Source organism: Scardinius erythrophthalmus, assembly GCF_964197995.2.
Source record: "Scardinius erythrophthalmus genome assembly, chromosome: 7".
In the NCBI taxonomy this organism is placed as follows: Eukaryota; Metazoa; Chordata; class Actinopteri; order Cypriniformes; family Leuciscidae; genus Scardinius; species Scardinius erythrophthalmus.
Window position 1 is genome coordinate 41,651,579 of NC_138227.1, and position 21,384 is coordinate 41,672,962.

The 21,384-nt window shown below is 38.6% G+C and overlaps 1 protein-coding gene across 2 annotated transcripts in view; it reads left to right on the forward strand.

The window, feature by feature from the left end:
- Window positions 1–21,384, forward strand: part of rsrc1 (arginine/serine-rich coiled-coil 1) — a 153,283-nt gene that overhangs the window by 84,603 nt on the left and 47,296 nt on the right. For both annotated transcript variants that reach the window (XM_081371025.1, XM_081371026.1), the window contains exon 6: window positions 11,899–11,950. In XM_081371025.1, the coding sequence (XP_081227151.1) occupies window positions 11,899–11,950 (52 nt within the window). The remainder of the gene's footprint in view (window positions 1–11,898; window positions 11,951–21,384) is intronic.

The window sequence follows — 21,384 nt, forward strand, 5'->3', positions numbered from 1 at the left end:
TAGCTCCATTCAAAGTTGTTATCTGTAAACAGGTAAAAAACAGATTTAATAAAAAATAACAGGAGTTAAATGCTTTTTTGTATTCATGCAGAACAAATCTTTTTTTTTTTCTTTTTTTTTTTCCTTTTTTTTTTTACATATACGAAAATTAAGAGAAAAATACATACAGCTCAAAACGTTTTTGAGTTGGTTGAGTTTTGGGTTGGATTAACAACAAATAAATACTGGTGACTACATATCTCAAAAATACCATCATTCTTTATTCTTTCAAGCAGCAGACATATTTATTTGTATGAATTAAATATAATGAATCCTTATTAAAGCTATTAACGAGCAGTGAATGTTTTTATCTTTTTCTTTTGTTGCTTGATCAATATTAAGGACACAGACCGCATTAGGTTTATTACCCACTGTCACTTTAAGACATCGGATCATGTCCAATCACATGCGGATCCAATTGCACTGATGCACATCCGATACACTCAAAACTGTTTAAGACATAACCAACATAGTTTACGTGATTACTCTCCAAAACGGACATTTCGACATAATGTTGTGTGTATTTGTCCATTCAGACACGAAAGAGAGCTCAATTCAGTCCTCGCGCGCTGTGTCTATGTGCATCGGGTGTGTGCGCACAGAAAACCGTACCGAATATAGTTCTTTTTTGCGTCGTCACTCTTATTCAGATCTTCATGTCTGCTCTGCTCATTCTCCCAGACGTTTACATTTTTTAACGTTTTATGAGACATGCAGCGCATGTCAACCCGTGTGCCGCTGGGTAGATCAGCACGTTACAGTAGCCTAGGTGCGCATCTACTACAAACGCAGGACATCAGTTCTGACTGGATCGCTTCCCAAATCGTCACTATCTAACATTTTTGTCTAGTTTTTATTTGTTGACGAAAATGTCAATAGATTTTCGTCATAGTTTTTGTCATTCAAAACTAGTTTTTATTTAGTTATCGTCTCGTGAAAATAAGCCATGTGATAGATGTACCGCAAAACAAGTCTCCGGGTGAGTAGTCGGCTCGGCCAGTGAGAAGACGCGCTCCGTTGTAGTCAGCGCTTGGTCGGTTAATTTTGGCATTTTCTAAGTAAGTTACCCTAATAGGCTAGTAATAAATGAACAGACATACAAAAATGTCTTTCGTCCTGTAGGCGTCCTGGAGAATATTTCTGTTCGTCCTAAACACATTTTCTATCGTCCCCAGGACGATAGGACGCCGTTAGTCTCGAGCCCTGGTACCTGAGTGTAAAAATAGCCGCATTCATCGTGAAGCGTGTAAGCGATTTGCAAAGATTCATATAAAGGTCAGTAAAACGTTACACTCACTTCACTTCTTCTGGAGGTGCAGCAGGAACACGAATAGTTGGTACTAATCCTTTTTTCAGGAGCAGCTTCTTAGCAAATAACCAGCTTTATACTGATCCACGTTTGTAAAGCAGTCTGGTGTGTGAAATGATTCGCTCAAACATGAAAGCATTGACGTTGATCGTGGGGAATATTCCCTTCGAAAACAAACTCAGCCACTGCGTCTTCAGCTGTACGGATTTAGGAACATCAATATGATGCTGTGTTCCTTATTACACCCAAGAACAGAACACCACAATCGCTTAGACGCCATTCTACTCAGTGCTCCAGCTATCAACAATGACGTGCCGGTCGGCGCGTGCTATGATTGACAGCTCGCTCACAAGGGCGGGAGGGCGGGAGGGCGGGTCTGTGTTAAAACGCTGCTGTCAATCAACCATCGTGGGAGGGGCGTTGATTTTGTGACATCACTAGGTCGAGCGGCTTGATTTGAGATGGGAGGAAACGTATAAGAAGATAAAAAAAACACTGGATGGATTTTCATCATTTTATGATGGTTGTGTACAGGCACTGCCAACACACATTTCAGTACAATCAACTTGTAAAAGTGCATGTACCATTATATGACCCCTTTAAAATAGTAAAAATGTTTAAGCTAACGGTATATCTTTGTTAGGTTACACTTTATTTTAAGGTGCCCTTGTTACAGCACCCTTGTTATGTCCTTACTATATAATCAGGGTTAGGGTTAGTTGCATGTAATTATGCATAATTTACTGTTATTGCTACAGTAAGTACATAATAAAAATAATGTTTTATTTATATAGCGCCTTTCAAGAACCCAAGGACACTTTACATAATATTGACAAATGACACTAATAATTAAAATGTGCAGTCAGGGAACAACAAAGTGAACATGCAGTCAGACGGTGATCATAGAACATTCAAGACAATAACCGAAGTAAGAAGAGTCTTAAAGTGCCCCAATTATGCTATTTTAAAGTCTCCTAATGTTGTTGTGGAGTCTCCTACAACAGGCTTACATGCATCATAGGTCAAAAAACATTCATTTTCTCATAATATACATTGCACATCACCACATTTTTCAATGATTCTCAAACAACTCGATGGATGAATCAGTCTCTCTAAATCCCTCCTTTCCGAGAGCTGCTCTGCTCTGATTGGCCAGATGACCCAGTCTGTGGTGATTGGTCTCACAGCGCCTGTCTGAACTTCAGCTCAGGAGGCTTCCTGTCCTCAGCGATTGTACACACTGTAAAGACATTAACGATGAAATTGATTTTACCATTTCAATGCGAGCACGAGTCCGATGACGAAACATTGGAAGAACTAGTCATTCAACCTGAACCTTCATTGCAAGGATGACTCGAGCAGGACGTTTCTCAGTGATACGCTACTCAGTTTGAGGAACATGATGAGATGTTTCAATTGTAATTCCTCAGCATCAGCATTAACAAGAGTATGTCCATCAATAAACCCATGTGTATATTTTTAATTGATTGAGGTGCACATGTGGAAACTGTATCAATAACAACGTATAGCCGAGCACTAACGTGAATGACTGATGTAACATTAAAGTTTGCAAAAAACTATGTATTTTGAACACCCGGTAGAAAATATACTGTATACATCAATAATTATTCATACTTACAGGTTAGGGAATATAAAAAAAAAAACATAATAGGGGCACTTTAAAGGTCTGGAGTAAGGAGAAAGCATGGAGGTGTTGAGGCAGCTTGTTCCAAAGCTTAGAAACTTAAATGCTGAACGCTCTTCCACCAACAGTTGATAGTTTGAGCTTGGTTAGTAAAAGCAAATTCTCAGAACTCGATCTAAGAGTACGGGCAGGAACATGAGGCTGTAATAATTCTGTAAGATATAAAGACATGTAACAAGCATGCCTTAAAACAATTACCACTTATTATTGCCATTCTTATCAATTTAGTTTTTGAATTGCACACTATAGAGTCATATCTTTCTAAATAACATGACTTGGTTCAGTATCCTGTTAATGACCAATGGCACTATTTCCAGAGAATGAACCATTTTTACAGATTTTTGACTGTGCGTCACAGGTTAATGTGTAATTAACTTGTCTTCATTTGGGGAGGCCGATGGACAGATGTAGAGGGAACAGAGGATGAAAGGAAAGATTGTGCCGGACTGATTTGACAGAGGAGAGAGTGAAAGGGGAGGAGAGTTTATGAGCGCATCTGCATTGATCTACAGCTGTATAAAAGGCACAGTGAATTATTGAAAAGAAGATTACATGCATAACCCTCTTGAATAAATATGTGTGTTTGAAAAGGGTCTCTGTACAATGTGCCAAGCCTAGAGAGTAGAGACACTATCAAAGTTCATTCTGAGACTTCAACTTTTTTCAGTTCTTTCAACAATAGGTTTAAATGACAATTAAAAAGCCTGTGTACTCTCACAAACACACAATCCATATAAAAGTTCTTTTTTTATAGTTTATTATTTTAAACTGCATTTCCATTAAATGTTTTTTTGTTGTTGTTTTTGGAAGGAAAGGTTTAGCACTGAATGCTTACTGATACAGCTGTTAGAAATGCTAAATATGTTGATACAATCTTTTTTTTAATCGTTAGCAAAAAAATGTCTCGATACTTTTCATTGAGAAAATGTGCTTTAATGCAGCTACTGTAGTTTTGGCGGGGACACTTAAAGGCAGGGAAGGTAGGATTCTTAAAAAAAAAAAAAAAAACATTCCAAATTTGTTTAAACTGTCTTTATATACCAATACATAATTAAAATGTAAGTACTCTGAAAAAGAGAGTATAAAAATCGAGTGTCTGTAGACCTCTCACGACTGTTGTAAACACAGCTCATTATTTCCATTCACTCCACCCCCTCCCTTCTGAGCTCCTTCCAAAGCCACGCCCCCAAAACACATGAACGCGCGACGCCAAACGCTCAGGCTCAGCTGGAAGACGCATTTATTTACCTGAGACGAGTGGAGAGGAAGGAGCGCAGTGCATGCAGTGACATCATGTCAGAATCACATGTAATAAAATACCTAACTTTATCACTATGAATATAAACAAATAAGATTTCTTTTAGTACTCACTATCAAGCTAGCATATCGATACTGGTAAAGTTTAAAATATAGCCTACTTTGTTTGATTCGGTAACGAGCTATATTTATAAGGCAAAGCTAAAAACAGGTTGCATTGATACACGTTATTCCATTACCATCAGTTACACTGTGATGAAGTTGAATTTCGTGTAAGATTCATAACATATACGCCGTTTTGCATGTAAGAGTTTCCATGATGAAAACATTGTTGACTCTGATGAGGACTGCACTCCGGAGACAAGTACTGCATTGTCGGTTCGAGGGCGAAGCAGAGGAGGTCGTTCATGAGTGCAGGCAACCAGGGTCCGAGGAAGTAGTTTTTGCCTTGTTTGCCTTCACTGACTGCATATGCAGGTGCTTTGAATTTTGAATGCTCTTTCTCTGCCATAATTTTACTCTTCGTAGGTTCCGCGCCTCTCAAATCAAACGGGTGCGCGCGCATATGGGCAGATCTAGCAACAGGGGTGGTAGCCATGGTTGCGAGAGTGAGTGACAGTCGCCCAAACCAATCAATTGTTTCGTCCCGAATGGAAATAATGAGCTGTGTTTATTGCAGATTAAAAGGTCTACAGTCACTCGATTTTTATACTCTCTTTTTCAGAGCACTTACATTTTAATTATGTATTGGTATATAAAGACAGTTTAAACAAATTTGAAAAAAAGTTTTTTTATAAAAATCCTACCTACCCTACCTTTAAGCTAAAAAGTAGATTTGGGTTTATTGACATACACTAGGGTATGTGTACAGCATGCGTGATAGGAATTTCGTTATCATCACAGTATGTGTGTATGCCTTTTTAGGCTTTACCAAATTAAATTACAGTTTTGTTCCCATCAAAGCACTGATAAATCTAATTGGACTCCAAAACCAGTAATGGCCTGGATGAATCAATATTCTGAAAATTGTTTACTGTGTCTGTGTGTCATCATTATTTTGTTTTATGGTACCATGAACTGTATTTTGCTTATTACAGTTGAATGAGCCAAATCATTTTGGGGCAGTCTTTGTCAAACCGCAACTGTGTTTGACTACATTTTAAAGGGCTGATTAAAGATTGGTGGTATTTGCAAGATTTTCACTGTACCCATCTTTTTTTATGACCACTTAAATATTAAATTTAAATTTGTTGACCCATGGGCTTCGTCACATAAAGGAAGTTGCATGCAGTCCTGTCAGATGTCCAACTGCTCCATTTTATTTAATAATATAATAAAAAAAAAAAAAAAATGCTAGCTTTGAAATGAGCCTCAACAAAAAAACAGGCGTTTAAAATGGCATCTGCACTGATTTTGAGACGTGTACAATGTCAGTGTTAGTAGACAGATACTAAAGAAAATGGAGAAATGTTGAAATTAAAATGTACCAGTTATTAGTTAAACCGTGCTAGTTGTGTTTTGTAAAACTTGCAGATGCGTGAGTCTACCAGTGTTCAGTTGTAGGTTTCCTGAAAAATTTGAATATGTGAATATTGTCCCTGAGAATTTATTGTTGCCTCTATAAAAGCTTGTGGATTGCATCCTGCTCGTCAGACACCAGGTGCCGCAATATTTTATTAAGATTTGTGCCGACGAGCAGTAAGTATACACCTCCCCTTAAGCCATACGCATTTACCCAGTAAACATGAGCCATAAACAGCCCCGCATTTACAAGCTTCAGATCTACCAATGTTAAAAGATGGCAAACTTTACAAAGTCTAGATGGAGGCAACTTGGTAAAACTTTCCGTAGCTGCTTCTAATCTTGTGTTGCTTACCATTAGCTCCAAAAATACCAGTTACTGAAATTTAACTATATTCATACAACATATTCAAGAAGATCTTCGTAATTTTGCTGAATGGGGAACACTGTTGTGTTCAGAGATGGCAGATTTCATTTAACCTTGTTTCTCTGTGGGACTTTTAATGGTTGTGCTTATTAGCTTTTTGTGGGAAAACTAAGGCTGTTCATTTGTTTTTCTGGTTTTTATTGCTCAGTTGTTCATCTATCTCTCTTCTAGCATTTCCCTGTCTTAGAGAGGCCCGAATCTAGCTAGACGGCTAAATAATCACAGTAAAAAAGTGACTTTCTGCATTCATTGGCGTATCCACCGTGCCTCCCTCCGTTTATTGTGATGGTTGGTAGTGTGTGCCGTATTGGCTCATTTCTAACCAGTCTTAACTTCCTTAATCTCATGTCCATCCGCTTTAAAAACGAAGAAATTATATTTTAAAATGATTTGCCCCATGGGTTTTTGCCTTTGAGGCCTTGTTTATATTTAATGAATTATTTATGGTTCACATTAGGACAAGCGATTGCGAGAAACAGCTCTGTTTTGGCTCTGCCAGATCTTCTGGTGCTTAATAATAGATTTATCCCATAACATCATCAAAAGCACCTGTCTCTCTCTCACAGAACGAGGGAAGATCAGGGCTTGAGAAATCAATAGAGTGTCAGAGAGTCTGCAGCGTCCAGCACCCGTGATCCGTCTCACTCCCTCGCTCCCGTGTTTGCCAGTAATTTGATTGTGGGATAAAGAGGTGATCTGACAACACCTCAGCAAGTGTCAGCTAAATGAAAGCCGAGGAGCTGCGCGAGGATAATTTGCTAGCAGATTTACATGCTTATTACACTAATGATTTCATCAGATTGGAGGTGTCTGGGAGTCTGCCACGGGCCTCCGTCTTCCTCCATTTGTGAAATAAGCTGCTTTGCTAAATGATGGAGTCATCAGGCTGACCTTTAACCCGACGCCTGCCCAAACATAATTGCATGTCATACTGATAGAGGGGACGAGCGCAGCTTTCATATCCCGCTGCTTTATCTCGCTCTCTCTTAAGATCCGGTGCTCTTTGCATAGATCTCGCAACAGGAGTAGAGTAACAAAAAAAAACAACAACAACAAAGAAATATTGCATATCCATTTCCAAATGATGCTGTTGAATTTAGCGTGAGAGAGATATATATATATATATATATATATATATATATATATATATATATATGACGGTGGGCGAACTGGTCCCTTACTGTATACATATTATCTAAATGGTATCTCTGAATGTCAAGGGCATAAAGGAAATTAAATCGGAAAGTGCAGATAGAGCAAAGGCGATTTTATCTCCTGATGATTGCAGTTTTGATAGGTATTCCAGTGAATTTCATTTTCTCCGGATGGTGAGGAGATGAGTTAGCCGCCACATTTGTTCATTTTTCTTCTACATGATTTATGTGAGTTGAGTGTGAGCCCAACGCCCAGCCTTCTCTGGCTGTAACACACACACACACGTGCATGTCAAAAAAAGTCTATTAATACAATTGCCTTTCATTTTGGCCCAGCTCGCGTGTGCGTGCGTGTGTGTGTTTGGGGGGGGGGGGGGGGGGTCTGTGAATTGTGTGTTTGAAGGCGAGGACCGCGGCGGTTAAACCTCTGTCATCACTCACGCTTGTTTACATTCTAAATACGTAATGAAATCTTGTTGGCAATAATCAAGGAAATAAAAGTTTGGGAAAATTGTAAAAGTGGTGAAGTTTGAGAAATGAGCGTCAGGCGGCTAAATAACATTTTGGGGCAGGAAAGCTTATTATTATGCAGCGCAGTGCCTACTGTAGACACAAAGATGAACAGCCTCTGCTTTCCTAAATGCTGTTAGCGCCGTCCTGAAGTATGGCATATTGTAAAAAAGGCCTCCGATTTCATATTGAAATTATATTTAAAAAAGATATCCATACACAACATTATATTTTATAGACGCCCGGCCCAGAACTCCTGATATGCAGTATTTGTTATAAATATATAAATAAACATATTGCACTGGAGCCCATCTCTACCCTGATCTTATAGACCTGGATATTAAAAACGGAATATTGCATTTTCTAGGGGGATCCTGTAACGTAATGCTGCAGTCTTTATTTATTTATTTATTTTTGGGTTAAGGAATGGGGCAGAGGTTGGAAATAACAAATGAAAAATGACTATCAATGAGGATGAAGAAGTCAGATGAGATGAGATGAGTACAGTAATGAGTAATGGAATAAACTAGATATATATATTGCCGTTCAGAAGTTTGGGGTCGTAAGATGTTTTTTTTTTTAAGTCTCTTCTGCTCACCAAGGCATCAGAAATACTGTAAAACAGCAATATTGTAAAATATTATTACAATTTTAAACAACTGTTTTCTATGTGAATATATTGTGAAATGTAATTTATTCCTGTGATCAAAGCTGAGTTTTCAGCATCATTATTCCAGTCTTCCTTCAGAAATCATTCTAAGACATTTCTGATTATTATCAATTTTGAAAACAGTTTTGCTGATTCATAGCTTTGTGGAACCTGTCATACTTACTTTTTGAGATTCTTTGAATAATAGAAAGTAAAAAAAAAAAAAAAACTTTAATTTGAGACCATGGTAAAGCCTTTAACTGTCACATTTGATTAACTTGTGTGTGTGTGTGTGTGTGTGTGTGTGTGTGTGTGTGTGTGTGTGTGTGTGTGTGTGTGTGTGCTCGCATAGTGGTGTGCTTCTTTTTATTTAAAAGGTAACTCTCATGGCTTGTTTTCCACCATGCCTCCTTGATTGTTCATATAAGGATGTAAAAGGTTTGTTTCTACTGTACAGGGTGTTTGGGAGAGTAATCCGTTACAGTGATGATCCAATATATGTTGTTACTCAGTTTGTTGAAATGTTTTACTCAAGGACACAGAAGTGTTCGGGTCGGATTCGTAGTAGTATTGGATACCGATTGCTTCTTGTGATGTCTAAATGTTGACTGTTCGAAATTTGATGGAAATGAAAATAGGGAACAAATGCAAATATCAGTACTCGAGATTCATGGAAAACAGAATCCCAGTGCAGCGAATTAAGATTCTCCAGCCCCCGTCCTTCGAAAAACAAAAGGGAGTAAACAAAAATGTCATACTGCTAATGTTTTGTCTGAACAACTGCTGAAGTGTGAGCGTTCCCCCTGTGTGGATGGACAGCAGAAATCTAGACGGAGGCCGCTGAGCAGCGTGAACGTGGAGGTGTGGGTGCAGTAATTGACATAATTGGTTTGGCTCAGTGTGTGTGTGTGTGTGTGTGTGTGTGGGGAGATAGAGACGGCTCCAGGACCGTGGGATCAGTGGGACTCTAAAACCCATGAAGCCTGGACTCATCATTTCTCGAGCTTGGAGCTCAAATACATTTGCGTATGAGCATGGCTGCATAATGTGTTGGTGACCGGGATATCAGCCTATATCACATTTATTTATATCACTTTATCAATATTGTTGATTTATTTTCATTTAAACTGTATACACTACCGATCCTAGTTTGGAATAATTAAGATTACTCCAGTCTTCAGTGTCACATGATCCTTCACAAATCATTCTAATATGAGTTATTATCAATGTACAGCAGGAAAACGTTTTTATTAATATGTAATATTTTTGTATAAAATGTGATATATTTTTCAGGATTCTTTAATGAATAGAAAGTTCAAAAGAACCGTATTTATTTGAAATAGATTATTTTTGTGACATTGTAAATGTCTTTACTGTCAAGTAAGAATTGCTGAATAAAAATGATTTATGATGTTCAAAATCTTACATATTCCAACAGTTTCAGCATTGATGATAATCAGAAATGTTTCTTGAGCAGCAAATCAGCATATTAGAGTGATTTCTGAAAGATCATGTGACACTGTTAAAGGGATAGTACACATCCTTTTGTTCTAAACTTTCCTCCTCACCTCCTGTACGACCTTTTTTCTTCAGTGTCCTTTTTTCATACAGTGAAAGTCAATGGGTCCCAACATTGTAGAAGAAAGAAATATTGATTTTAAATAACAAGAGGATGATTAAATTTCATTTTTGGAGAACTAGCTCTTCTATTTTGGCTGGAGTGTTAAGAAAGTGAGGGCAGAGCCTCTAATAAAAAGTTTATTCTTGTTAGCGAGATATTCTCTAAACATCAGTGATATTCTGAGGGCTGCTTTTCTACACGCTTAAAGCTTTTCGACCATCTGTACCTCTATAATTTCTCTTTCCTGCAGGTTGTTCTTATCATGATCATTAACCGGTCAGTTCTGTTAGTTAGGATGCCGCACTGTGGGTTATAACTAGATTGGATAGTATTCCAGATGTGGGCGTCAAACAGTGTTTTGTAGCTTATTTGTATTATATCTGTGTCAAATTTTATCAGCTCTCTCTCTTATTGCTCAGCGTTTGCCAGAATGAGGCCTGTCTCATAATTTGACAAACTTATCTAATTATTAATCCGCCACTCATTTGTCATCCTTTGAAACTAATTATATTTTTCTTCATATTGATGCTCGTCCCCCCAGCCCTCCTTTATGTGTTCTTTTTTCTTTTCTCCCTTGTCTAAACACTTGGTGGTGTAATATCACCGGACACTTGCCTCAGGGTCACTTTAAACAAATGCAAATGCAATGGTATAAATTTCATAATAAACTGTAACTAAGATGATTGCGCTGCCAGCTATTATCCCTCTATTTAAGTGGTGTGATCCGTCTGTTCTTCCGCCTGGTTATTGCGGCATGACTGGATGTTATTGTAATGGCTGAGAGAATAGAAGATGGGTTTGAATGGGAGGAGAGAGGGGGTTTATCTGAACATTCAATAATCCTTCCTTTATTTCTGTCTGCTTGATTGATGCCCTGAAACAGTCTGATATGCTTCTGATAACAATATAAAGGAGGGAGGCAAGAAACGAGTAAGAGGAGCATGCTCAAAATACCACAGAGAAGAGGAGCCCGTGTTTTTTTTAAAGTTATCGAAAGCGAGGTGTCAAAAACAAGCAGATTTCCAAGCAGAGCTTGATGTGTTTGTCATCTAAGACACAGTGGAGTGACAGTTTTACATTAAAGCGGGTCATTATATTTCCCTGTCATCACCCCAAATGACATTTTTAGAAAGTGACACCTTTACAGTTTGATAAATCAAATTTATGCTGAATAATGTGCGTTAGTGCTGTCAGCGACACCCACATTCTCAGATGAGCTACGGTGAGCCTTGCAGGATCCACATTTAAATTTCATCCTATTAGCATTTAATTTCTCTGTAATCCTACACACCTTCATAACACCAACACACACCAGGCTTTCCCGCGTTCGAGAGCAATCTATAGCCCTTTATAACTTCCTTCCCTCATCATTCTTCTTTCTTGACAATTAAGAGGGTGGAATCTAATAGTGGAGGTATTGGAATTATATCCGAGCCTCTTCCAGAGCCACTGCAAAATCTCAACCTGTTTAGCCCTCGTGCGCATGTTTACACACACACACACACACGATCTGCTGGGATTTATTGTCATTTGTACATGACTGAAGATGTGATCTTGAGGAAATTATTCTTTTTTTAGCCCTGCCGCTGAAGCTGCCTTCTTAACTGCTCATGTTGTTTCTGTGTACTGTTTGACTATCAAGGTTGGAGTTGTGTTTTATTATCTTATTTCCTCAATTTCATAATGACATCCTCTGTGTTTTCCAGACGCCTGCAGAACAGGCCAAAGCTCGACTCCAGCTGGTGCTTCAAGCTGCAGGTACCGGTCCATTACTCTCAGTGCTCTGCTCATGTGGCCAGTTATTACCTGAATCACATACTACATTTGTTCAAATGTGCAGCATACAGCTCAATTCAATGTGTCTGAACTTCCATTTCTAGTGTAAATGAACCGAAAATGGTAAATGGAAACATCTTTTTCTTGACTAATTATTTAATTGAACTGCCGTGAGAACTAGACGATAGTCTCTGAATTAAACGCGTAAAACCATGATAACATTTCAGCGTAGCCGTACTATAATTTGAAAAATGAGTGTTCTGTTCCACATACTGCAGTACATTTAGGAAAAGAGTAGTCAGTGTACTGTACATACTGTGCAGTAAACATTATGCAAAATATGCCAACACAATATTGCACCTTATAATACAATTGTCAACTAAATACATGCATACGTAATCCATCAGTTTTCTGCCTTTAACTGGATAGTAAATAAATGTATTATATTATATTATATTATATTATATTATATTATATTATATTATATTATATTATATTATATTGCATTGCATTGCATTGCATTGCATTACATTACATTACATTATAAGTTCAAAATGCTGTAAATTCTAGTCAGCAGAAATTAAAACCATTGCTTTTGACTCAACATGAGGAATTCAGAGAATTACATTTGTTGACCATACGGTTCAAAAGTTGTAAGCAGAAACCTAAGTGAAACCCTAAATTTAACCATGGTTTACATCGACATTGAGCTTTTAATGTGTGCCAAAGTTCTCCGCTTTTTACCATTTGGTTCTATGAGGCCAGAGACGGTATATGGCAGAGACGGGACACTTGTTTTGCAGTGAATGGGAGGAATTGAAAGTCCCAATATGGCCGAAGTCCCACCTTCCAAATAAAAGAGCCGTTCACATTCAGCCATTGCTTGGATGACAGTTTAAACAAGTGTGAGCTTGGAAAGCTTTTTTTTTTATTTGTATTTTTTATTACATGTTACATCCAGGTCCAAACGTTCTATGAGATGCCAAAAGCAAACAACTAACGGTGCTAATGTACACTGATACAGTGAGGAAAATAAGTATTTGAACACCCTGCTATTTTGCCAATTCTCCCACTTAGAAATCATGGAGGGCTCTGAAATTGTCATCGTAGGTGCATGTCCACTGTGAGAGACATAATCTAAAAAAAAAATCCAGAAATCACAATGTATGATTTTTTAACTATTTATTTGTATGATACAGCTGCAAATAAGTATTTGAACACCTGAGAAAATCAATGTTAATATTTGGTACAGTAGCCTTTGTTTGCAATTACAGAGGTCAAACGTTTCCTGTAGTTTTTCACCAGGTTTGCACACACTGCAGGAGGGATTTTGGCCTTTAACTGAGGGAAGGAGGTTGTTCCCCAAAATCTCGCAATACATGGCCCCGGTCATCCTCTCCTTAATACAGTGCAGTCGCCCTGTCCCATGTGCAGAAAAACACCCCCAAAGCATGATGCTACCACCCCCATGCTTCACAGTAGGGATGGTGTTCTTGGGATGGTACTCATCATTCTTCTTCCTCCAAACACGTTTAGTGGAATTATGACCAAAAAGTTCTATTTTGGTCTCATCTGACCACATGACTTTCTCCCATGACTCCTCTGGATCATCCAAATGGTCATTGGCAAACTTAAGACGGGCCTTGACATGTGCTGGTTTAAGCAGGGGAACCTTCCGTGCCATGCATGATTTCAAACCATGAGGTCTTAGTGTATTACCAACAGTAACCTTGGAAACGGTGGTCCCAGCTCTTTTCAGGTCATTGACCAGCTCCTCCCGTGTAGTTCTGGGCTGATTTCTCACCTTTCTTAGGATCATTGAGACCCCACGAGGTGAGATCTTGCATGGAGCCCCAGTCCGAGGGAGACTGACAGTCATGTTTAGCTTCTTCCATTTTCTAATGATTGCTCCAACAGTGGACCTTTTTTCACCAAGCTGCTTGGCAATTTCCCCGTAGCCCTTTCCAGCCTTGTGGAGGTGTACAATTTTGTCTCTAGTGTCTTTGGACAGCTCTTTGGTCTTGGCCATGTTAGTAGTTGGATTCTTACTGATTGTATGGGGTGGACAGGTGTCTTTATGCAGCTAACGACCTCAAACAGGTGCATCTAATTTAGGATAATAAATGGAGTGGAGGTGGACATTTTAAAGGCAGACTAACAGGTCTTTGAGGGTCAGAATTCTAGCTGATAGACAGGTGTTCAAATACTTATTTGCAGCTGTATCATACAAATAAATAGTTAAAAAATCATATATTGAGATTTCAGGATTTTTTTTTTTAGATTATGTCTCTCACAGTGGACATGCACCTACGATGACAATTTCAGACCCCTCCATGATTTCCAAGTGGGAGAACTTGCAAAATAGCAGGGTGTTCAAATACTTATTTTCCTCACTGTATAATGCTGATGTAAGATCTCCGTACCGAGATCTCAGTTGGCCATACAGTGATTCATCTTTGCTGAATCTGTAAAACACTGGTGTCCGGGACGCCATGAGCCCAGAGACTGTAGTGGACACTGTGAGTTTATTAAAGCTATGTGTGCTATGATTTTATAGTGCTCATAAATGATTTCTCTGATAGTATTCTCACTTGAAATAAGTGGAGGCTTGGACCTGGAAACAGAACAGTCACATCATGACTGGAAAATGACTGGAAAAGTCATCAAATTCATTGCCTATAAAGAGTGGGAATCCTGAAAAACTTTTAGTTCTTAAGCCTGGAACACACCAAGCCGACGCCGACGAACTAGTGCTGATGAAAGCCGACCGTGTTGTCGCCTCGCGTCGGGGTTAAAAGCTGCACAGGAACACACCGAGAGAACTACAGCCGACTGTCAGCTAGAAAGCGCGTTCTGCGCCTGCGTGTAAATGAGACAGCCATCTTTTTCTGTAGATATATTCGTCTATATTCGTCATTCAGAAAGGGAAACCGACGCTGGCGGCTGCAGATACACACACAGTAAACAAAGCACTGCGTGCTTACCGTTTTGAATATCAATCCTGCTAAACACTTTCTTTATTCCACTCCTCTCGTGTTAATATTGAAATATGCGCATATATATATATATATATATTACCAGAAATATCTTCACCTCCAGTATGAGGGCCTTTAAAAACTGGGGGTCCTCGGAGTCATCGAGGTTTAAAACGGGTGTAAAGGACTGAACTGTGTGAAACGTGCGCTCATTGATATACTCCAGTTGGTCTGCCATTTTATATCTATCATTTTTCCTGGCTGGAGGCTTCAGTAAATATTTAGTTTATACATAGGGTTACATTTCAACTATATTTAATGGTGCAACGCTCAAATATGTGGAAGTGTGTAAACTGTTCCTGTGCTCATTTACCCTACATTCAGGCTGAGTTGCACAATTGGCCCCAGATCTTGTCAGGGGTGATAGAGAAATATAAGCAGGAAAGTCACAAGCTAGATCACAATGAGGTAATGAGTAAGAAGAAGGATAGACCTGTTGCTCTCGCAGTTTTCTGTGTGTGAAGAGGTCATTCAAGACACAGAGCGGGTGGAGAATACTCATGACTAAGCTAAATTGACATACTTTTTAAGATAAAAGGAGTCCTAAGCTATTTCAACAGCAGCACATGTGTGTCTTTCAGTCCAGAACTCACTCTCAACATGTTGTGTTTCATCCTTTCATCCCTGTATGCTTTCTTTTGTGGGCTTTGATTATGCAGCAGATGTGACCGTATGCTTATTACTTTTTAAAGTGCGATCCCTGTGTGTGTGTGCTTGAGTGCGTGTGCGTGCGCGTGTGCATGTGTGTGTGTGTGTGGACATGCAATGACCCACTGACACTGTCAGTCGTACAGGAAACATATAAAGGGACGGTATGCCATACATCATCTAGCACTCACCCACCCATCAGTCCTGGCAAACACACACACACACACACACACACACACACACACACACTGCTGCTAGTAGGAATAGGCAACTGAAAACACATAACAAAAACTGAATACAAGGATATTTGAAGTTAAACAAGAGAACACAGGTGACAGAAGCAGTCGTCACTAGCACTCATAAATACAAATAAAAGAGCAGAGAGCATGTGAAGCGAGTGATGGGAAATATGCTGACAGATGCTAGTTCTCTCCAGCATCGGGTCATTTCTTGGGATCCGCACAGAACGGATATGAGTTATTGTTATTGATTGGTCTCTGGTCAGCCCAAATATGACCCCTGTTGTGTTTTGCAACATTATTACAACATTAAACTCATAAACTGACACAACAGCATGTCTCTGAAATACACATTTACACTAATGCTTGTTTTTTGCAGCATAATAAATCCAGGTTGAGTGACGAAATTCATATTCAAATATTCAAATGCAACATTGTTCAAAAGACATTTGAGTTCTGTCAGCTATGTCCATGCAGACAGCAGACATAATCTGACATCGGTACTTATACGTTATGCTCCCAAGATCTTAAGACGAACCTTATATATATTATAATATTTTTATCAAATGACCATGTAATGTTATACAGTTGTGGTCATAAGTTTGCATACACCTTGCAGAATCTACAAGATGTTAATAATTTTAACAAAATAAGAGATGTCATAAAAATTGCATGCTTTTTTTCCTGTTGTATTGTATATAATACTGCCCTGAATAAGCATTTTCACATAACAGATGTTTATGTACAGTCAGCAAGACACAATAATAGCCGAACTTTACCTTACGCTTGATTCTTAATGCTGTCATTACATACATATAAAACTTGTAATTGTAATTCAGTTGTTATATATCCAAAAGGGATTACATGCCAAGATACTAGCACTCTTTTTAAAAAAAAAAAAAAAAAGAAAAAAAAAAAACGATTGCTAATATATCTTGCCATAATTCCTTATGGCAAGTACTGAGTGTTTTTTTTTTTTTTTTTGCTCTTTCCTCTACCTCTTCTATATTACCTGGATATATACACAGTTAGAGTTAATATGTGTTAATATTATATTTATACTGGGGATCTTTGAATATTAAGTTGCACAGAACTACAATATATTACTATCAGAGACTGGAAGTGCAGATCTTGGTAAAATTAATTAACCACAATTCATTTCTTTTTTTTATTCCAAAAGTTACAAGAACTGTATGTTCTTCAGAAAAAATCAATAGGTGTTGAGGGGGGGGGAAACAAACATAATTTCTACTTACTTAAATGTAATTTTTTTAAGGCATTTGGTGAAATAATGCATATAATAACATGAATATGAATTGTATTAATAATAATATATGAATGAAAATAATCCCCCTGTGGTCCTCTTGGAAGTTTGCTGAGGCCCCCTGGTGGGCCCTGTCCCCCGCTCGAGAACCGCTGGCTCAGAGGACTTAGACCGGTCCTCTCTCATATATTAACCAGAATTTGCAGAATTTTTTTGTTCAATGTTGACAGTATTTCATTAATTGTTCTTTGTGTATTTCTCTCTCTCTCTGTGTGTGTAACACTGTATCCGGGAATGTTTGTTTGAGCGCGTGCATGTGTGAGATCATGTGTAATTGATAACTCAGAAGCTGCTGGCTTGTAAATGTGATGTCACAGCAGTTGTGACTTCATGCCCCTCTGTGTTTCATTCTTCGTCAAGTGTAATGTTGTAAAATGAAGCATATCAGCTTATATTGTTTAGTGGTGATAAACAAGCGAGGACCGGTGACCTGCACCCCCATCCCTCTCTCTCTCACGCTCGCTCTCGGAGTCTGTGATCGAGCAGATGTTGGTGGTTTTGGAATGGTAATGTCGTCTAACTGAGAGTCCTGCCATGCTTTAAGCCCTCTGTTCCTCTGTACCCCCGCCAATCGCTTCTCTCCAGCTTTTTCTCTCTATTCCCTCGCTTTCCTTTTTCAGCGAGGTCTCCTGAGATCTCTAAATCCTGCCCCAGCGCTCTAAGCTGCCCCCTCCTCCTGTCCATGTGTGGGAGTGTGTGTGTTGATGGACTCGGCGAGTGTGTGTGAAACAGATCATCCCGGCGTAAGCTGCTCACACTCAATAGTGGAGGGGCCCCGGCAGACCTGTAATGAGGTCCCTCCTCTGAGTCCTCCTCGGGTCCCTCGCCCTCAGGGGCCCCGAGTCTCACGCGAGGCCATGCGTTTAAGGCCCGCTTCCCAACAAACACTCTCGCTGATGTGTGGACAAACATTCCAGGCTTAATAACGGCCGGTTCGTTGTGAAGGATAATGTAGAGAGTCAGCTTTAAGTAATTGACGACTCCATGAAAACATATACACTACCAGTCTTATTAAGCACAGATTCAATTGATCAAAAGTGACAGGGAAGACATGTATAATGTTACAATAGATTTCTTTCTATTTTATCAAACAATCCTCTCAAAAATGAGTACAATTTTAAGCGGCACAAACTGCTTGCAGCACTAATAACCATTATTAATAATTCAGCAGCAAATTGGCATATTAGAATGATTTCTAAAGCAACACGTGACACTGAAGACGAAAGAAAATTAGGTTTTGCCATCACAGGAATAAATGACATTTTAAAATGTTTTAAAATAATAAACAGCTCTTTTAAGTTAATAATAGTTCATACTATCACTGTTTTACTGTATTTTTGATCAAATTAATGCAGCCTTGGTTGAGCATAAGAGGCTTCTTTCCAAAACATCATCAAAAAAAAAAAAAAAAAATCTTAATTATTAATCGGTAAACAAATTTGAGCTGTTTCCGACACATCTGCCACATTCTCCACATCTTCCGACATTAAAGCGCTGAAAGGTCAAAGTGCATGAAAACTGAAGCGGCGTCCTCCATTTGTGTGCTTTAAATAAAGCTCTTCAGTCACAGCTAATTAGAGACTGTCACGCTTGTTCTGTCGCTCCTCTGCTGAGTTTCTGAGTGTTATTCTGCAGCTCCCGGAGAGAGAGAACAGAACGCGAGCTTATACTAAACACAAGCTGACTGATTCTCTGCGTAAAAGCAGCATTAACTGCCCAGACTCCTGCAACAGATGTGAGGCCAGCAGACCACATACATAGAGGGTGTCACATTTCACACACACACACACATACCTGAAGTGGAACTAATAGGCTAACATGGAAAGCCCGGGTCAGAGTCTGTCTTTGTGTGAACCGAGAGAGGAGAGAGTGATGAAAGACATGTTCAGATATTTCATTATTGCACAGCTTCATTCCAGTGAAATGCTGTTTGTCTCATTATCTGCTTTATTTCACATTGTCTTTCTCAGTGGCCACCCACTCAATCTCAGGAGAACATGTGGGGTGGAAGTGCAGAAACAATATGCATTATTCCTACATGAGAATCATGTGCTCCTGCTTTCAGAGGCCTGTCACCTCTTTTAGTTCCTCTCAAGTGCTTTTGGGGACTCGAGAGTGGAAAAACAGCCCTTTTGTTGAACGAGTGACAGTGACGACTCGCATTTCAGAGGTTCAGCGCTGACACGCGGATGTTAGTGACATTAGTGGAGCGGTTCATGTAGAAGGAACAGAGAGTCAAAGACAGGGGACAGGTCAGCAAAACAGGGGGTTTATGTGATATTACCTCAGCGTTCACAGTCATAATCCAAGAGTCTTCATTCACCCAAAATACAGGAATACGCTTGTACCGCATGTCAGAGTCACTTAGCTTTCGTAATGATTTCCAGACACAGGCCTCGGAAAATAAACCACAAGAGTGAAGTTATAGCACTGTAATTTATCCTGATTTATATACAAGGTTTAAATAATTGGGTTTATGAAATGACAGTTCAGTGTTTTCTACGAGCCTGCACTGGTTTAAGTAGTTATCATGTTTTCATTTAGACTTTTCTAATGTGAGCACCTTATTTTACTGCATATATATAAATGTAAATATGACCTTACATTGTTTAGAGATGCCACCTGAACTCCTCCATACTATGCAAGTGTTTGTAGTGAAAGCTCAGAATAATGAGTCAGGTGTGTGCTGGAGCGAAGTGAAGTGTTCAGCTGACGCTGTTTGTGGCAGATTTCAAACAGCGTCTGGTGAGCTCTCGAAACCAAACCTTGTGTGTTCAAATCCAAATGGATTCATTTCTCTCTCTCTCTCTCTCTCTCTCTCTCTCTCTCTCTCTCTCTCTCTCTCTCTCTCTCTCTCTCTCTCTCTCTCTCCTCCCCCTTGTGGGTAAGTCACTATATTTACAAATTACCATAGCAGAAAAAAGAGAATATTTTAATCATGCTGTTTTCCATAATTTCTGCAACATATGGTATAAATGATTTTGATGCAAATGTATGCGCTAATTATTTGCAGACGAGTTTCAAACAGGCCTGTGACTGAAGTGGAATGAAAGAAAATTTGCAATCACCTTAAATTTGACTAACCATTTACTGTTAAGTAAACTTTGCAAAGTAATTTAATTAGCTTGGCCCGCCTGCTGGGGTTTGTAGGTTGCTGTGAGCACGCGGAACAATCCTGATTCCCACGACAGCATTTATAACTGTTGCTCTAATTAGATGAGATACAATAAATGGGTTTAAAACAGTTGGTGTAGTGATTGCTAATATTATAATCGCACACGCGGTTTAAAAATAAAAGATAGTTGCTTTTAATGCAACACTATATTGATGTTTCTATTAATTAGTTAATCGCGAACTGAATTTGTAGATAAAATCAGCTTTTCATGTGCTGTCTATTTTTTGGACGTAAAATTTATATTTTAAAATGTGTCAGTCGACCTACATTGGTATAATAGATGGATGTTCTCTCTTAAGCCGTTTTACAACCTAACGCTTTTTGAATTTCTTAGTTTGTGTAAACCTACTTAAGGTTCAGAGTATTTCTTTTTTCCCCACATTAATTTCCCACGTTTAGTACAGTCATGTGGTTTTGTTTCATTAATACAGTGTACACTTTATTCGTGATTTACCCCGAAATAATGGAAGTGAAATGTGACAACATGCCCCATAGGTGAGGTACACTGTAACATGACCATGTGACAGCTTACAATGTTATCTGATCAAATCAAAAATGTACAAGACAAACTTCAATATTTTCTCAATAAAATACAATTATTATATTTTTTAAATAAAATAATGGCATTTTTTAATAATGAAAAATAAACAAATTTTTTAGTTTGCCAACAAACTAAACACAGCTATACAGCATAGTTCAAAACATTAATAATTTTTGATCATTGACTCTGTCTTTATTCACCTTTTCCTCATGTTTTCTCAATAGAATTTAAAGTATAGAAAAGAATAGCATAGTTCTAATAGGGGCTCATTGAAATGCAGTGTGACAACATGCCCCGCCTGCGCAGCTGGGATTTAAACCCGACTAGTGTCTTCTGCTGGTTAGATCAGCATTAAAAAAACTATCCCAAATGGTTAAATAACAGATCTAAGATTCAAATAATATGTGATTTGTCTAATTTTAAATAAACACAAAAAAACAGACAGACTATTTTT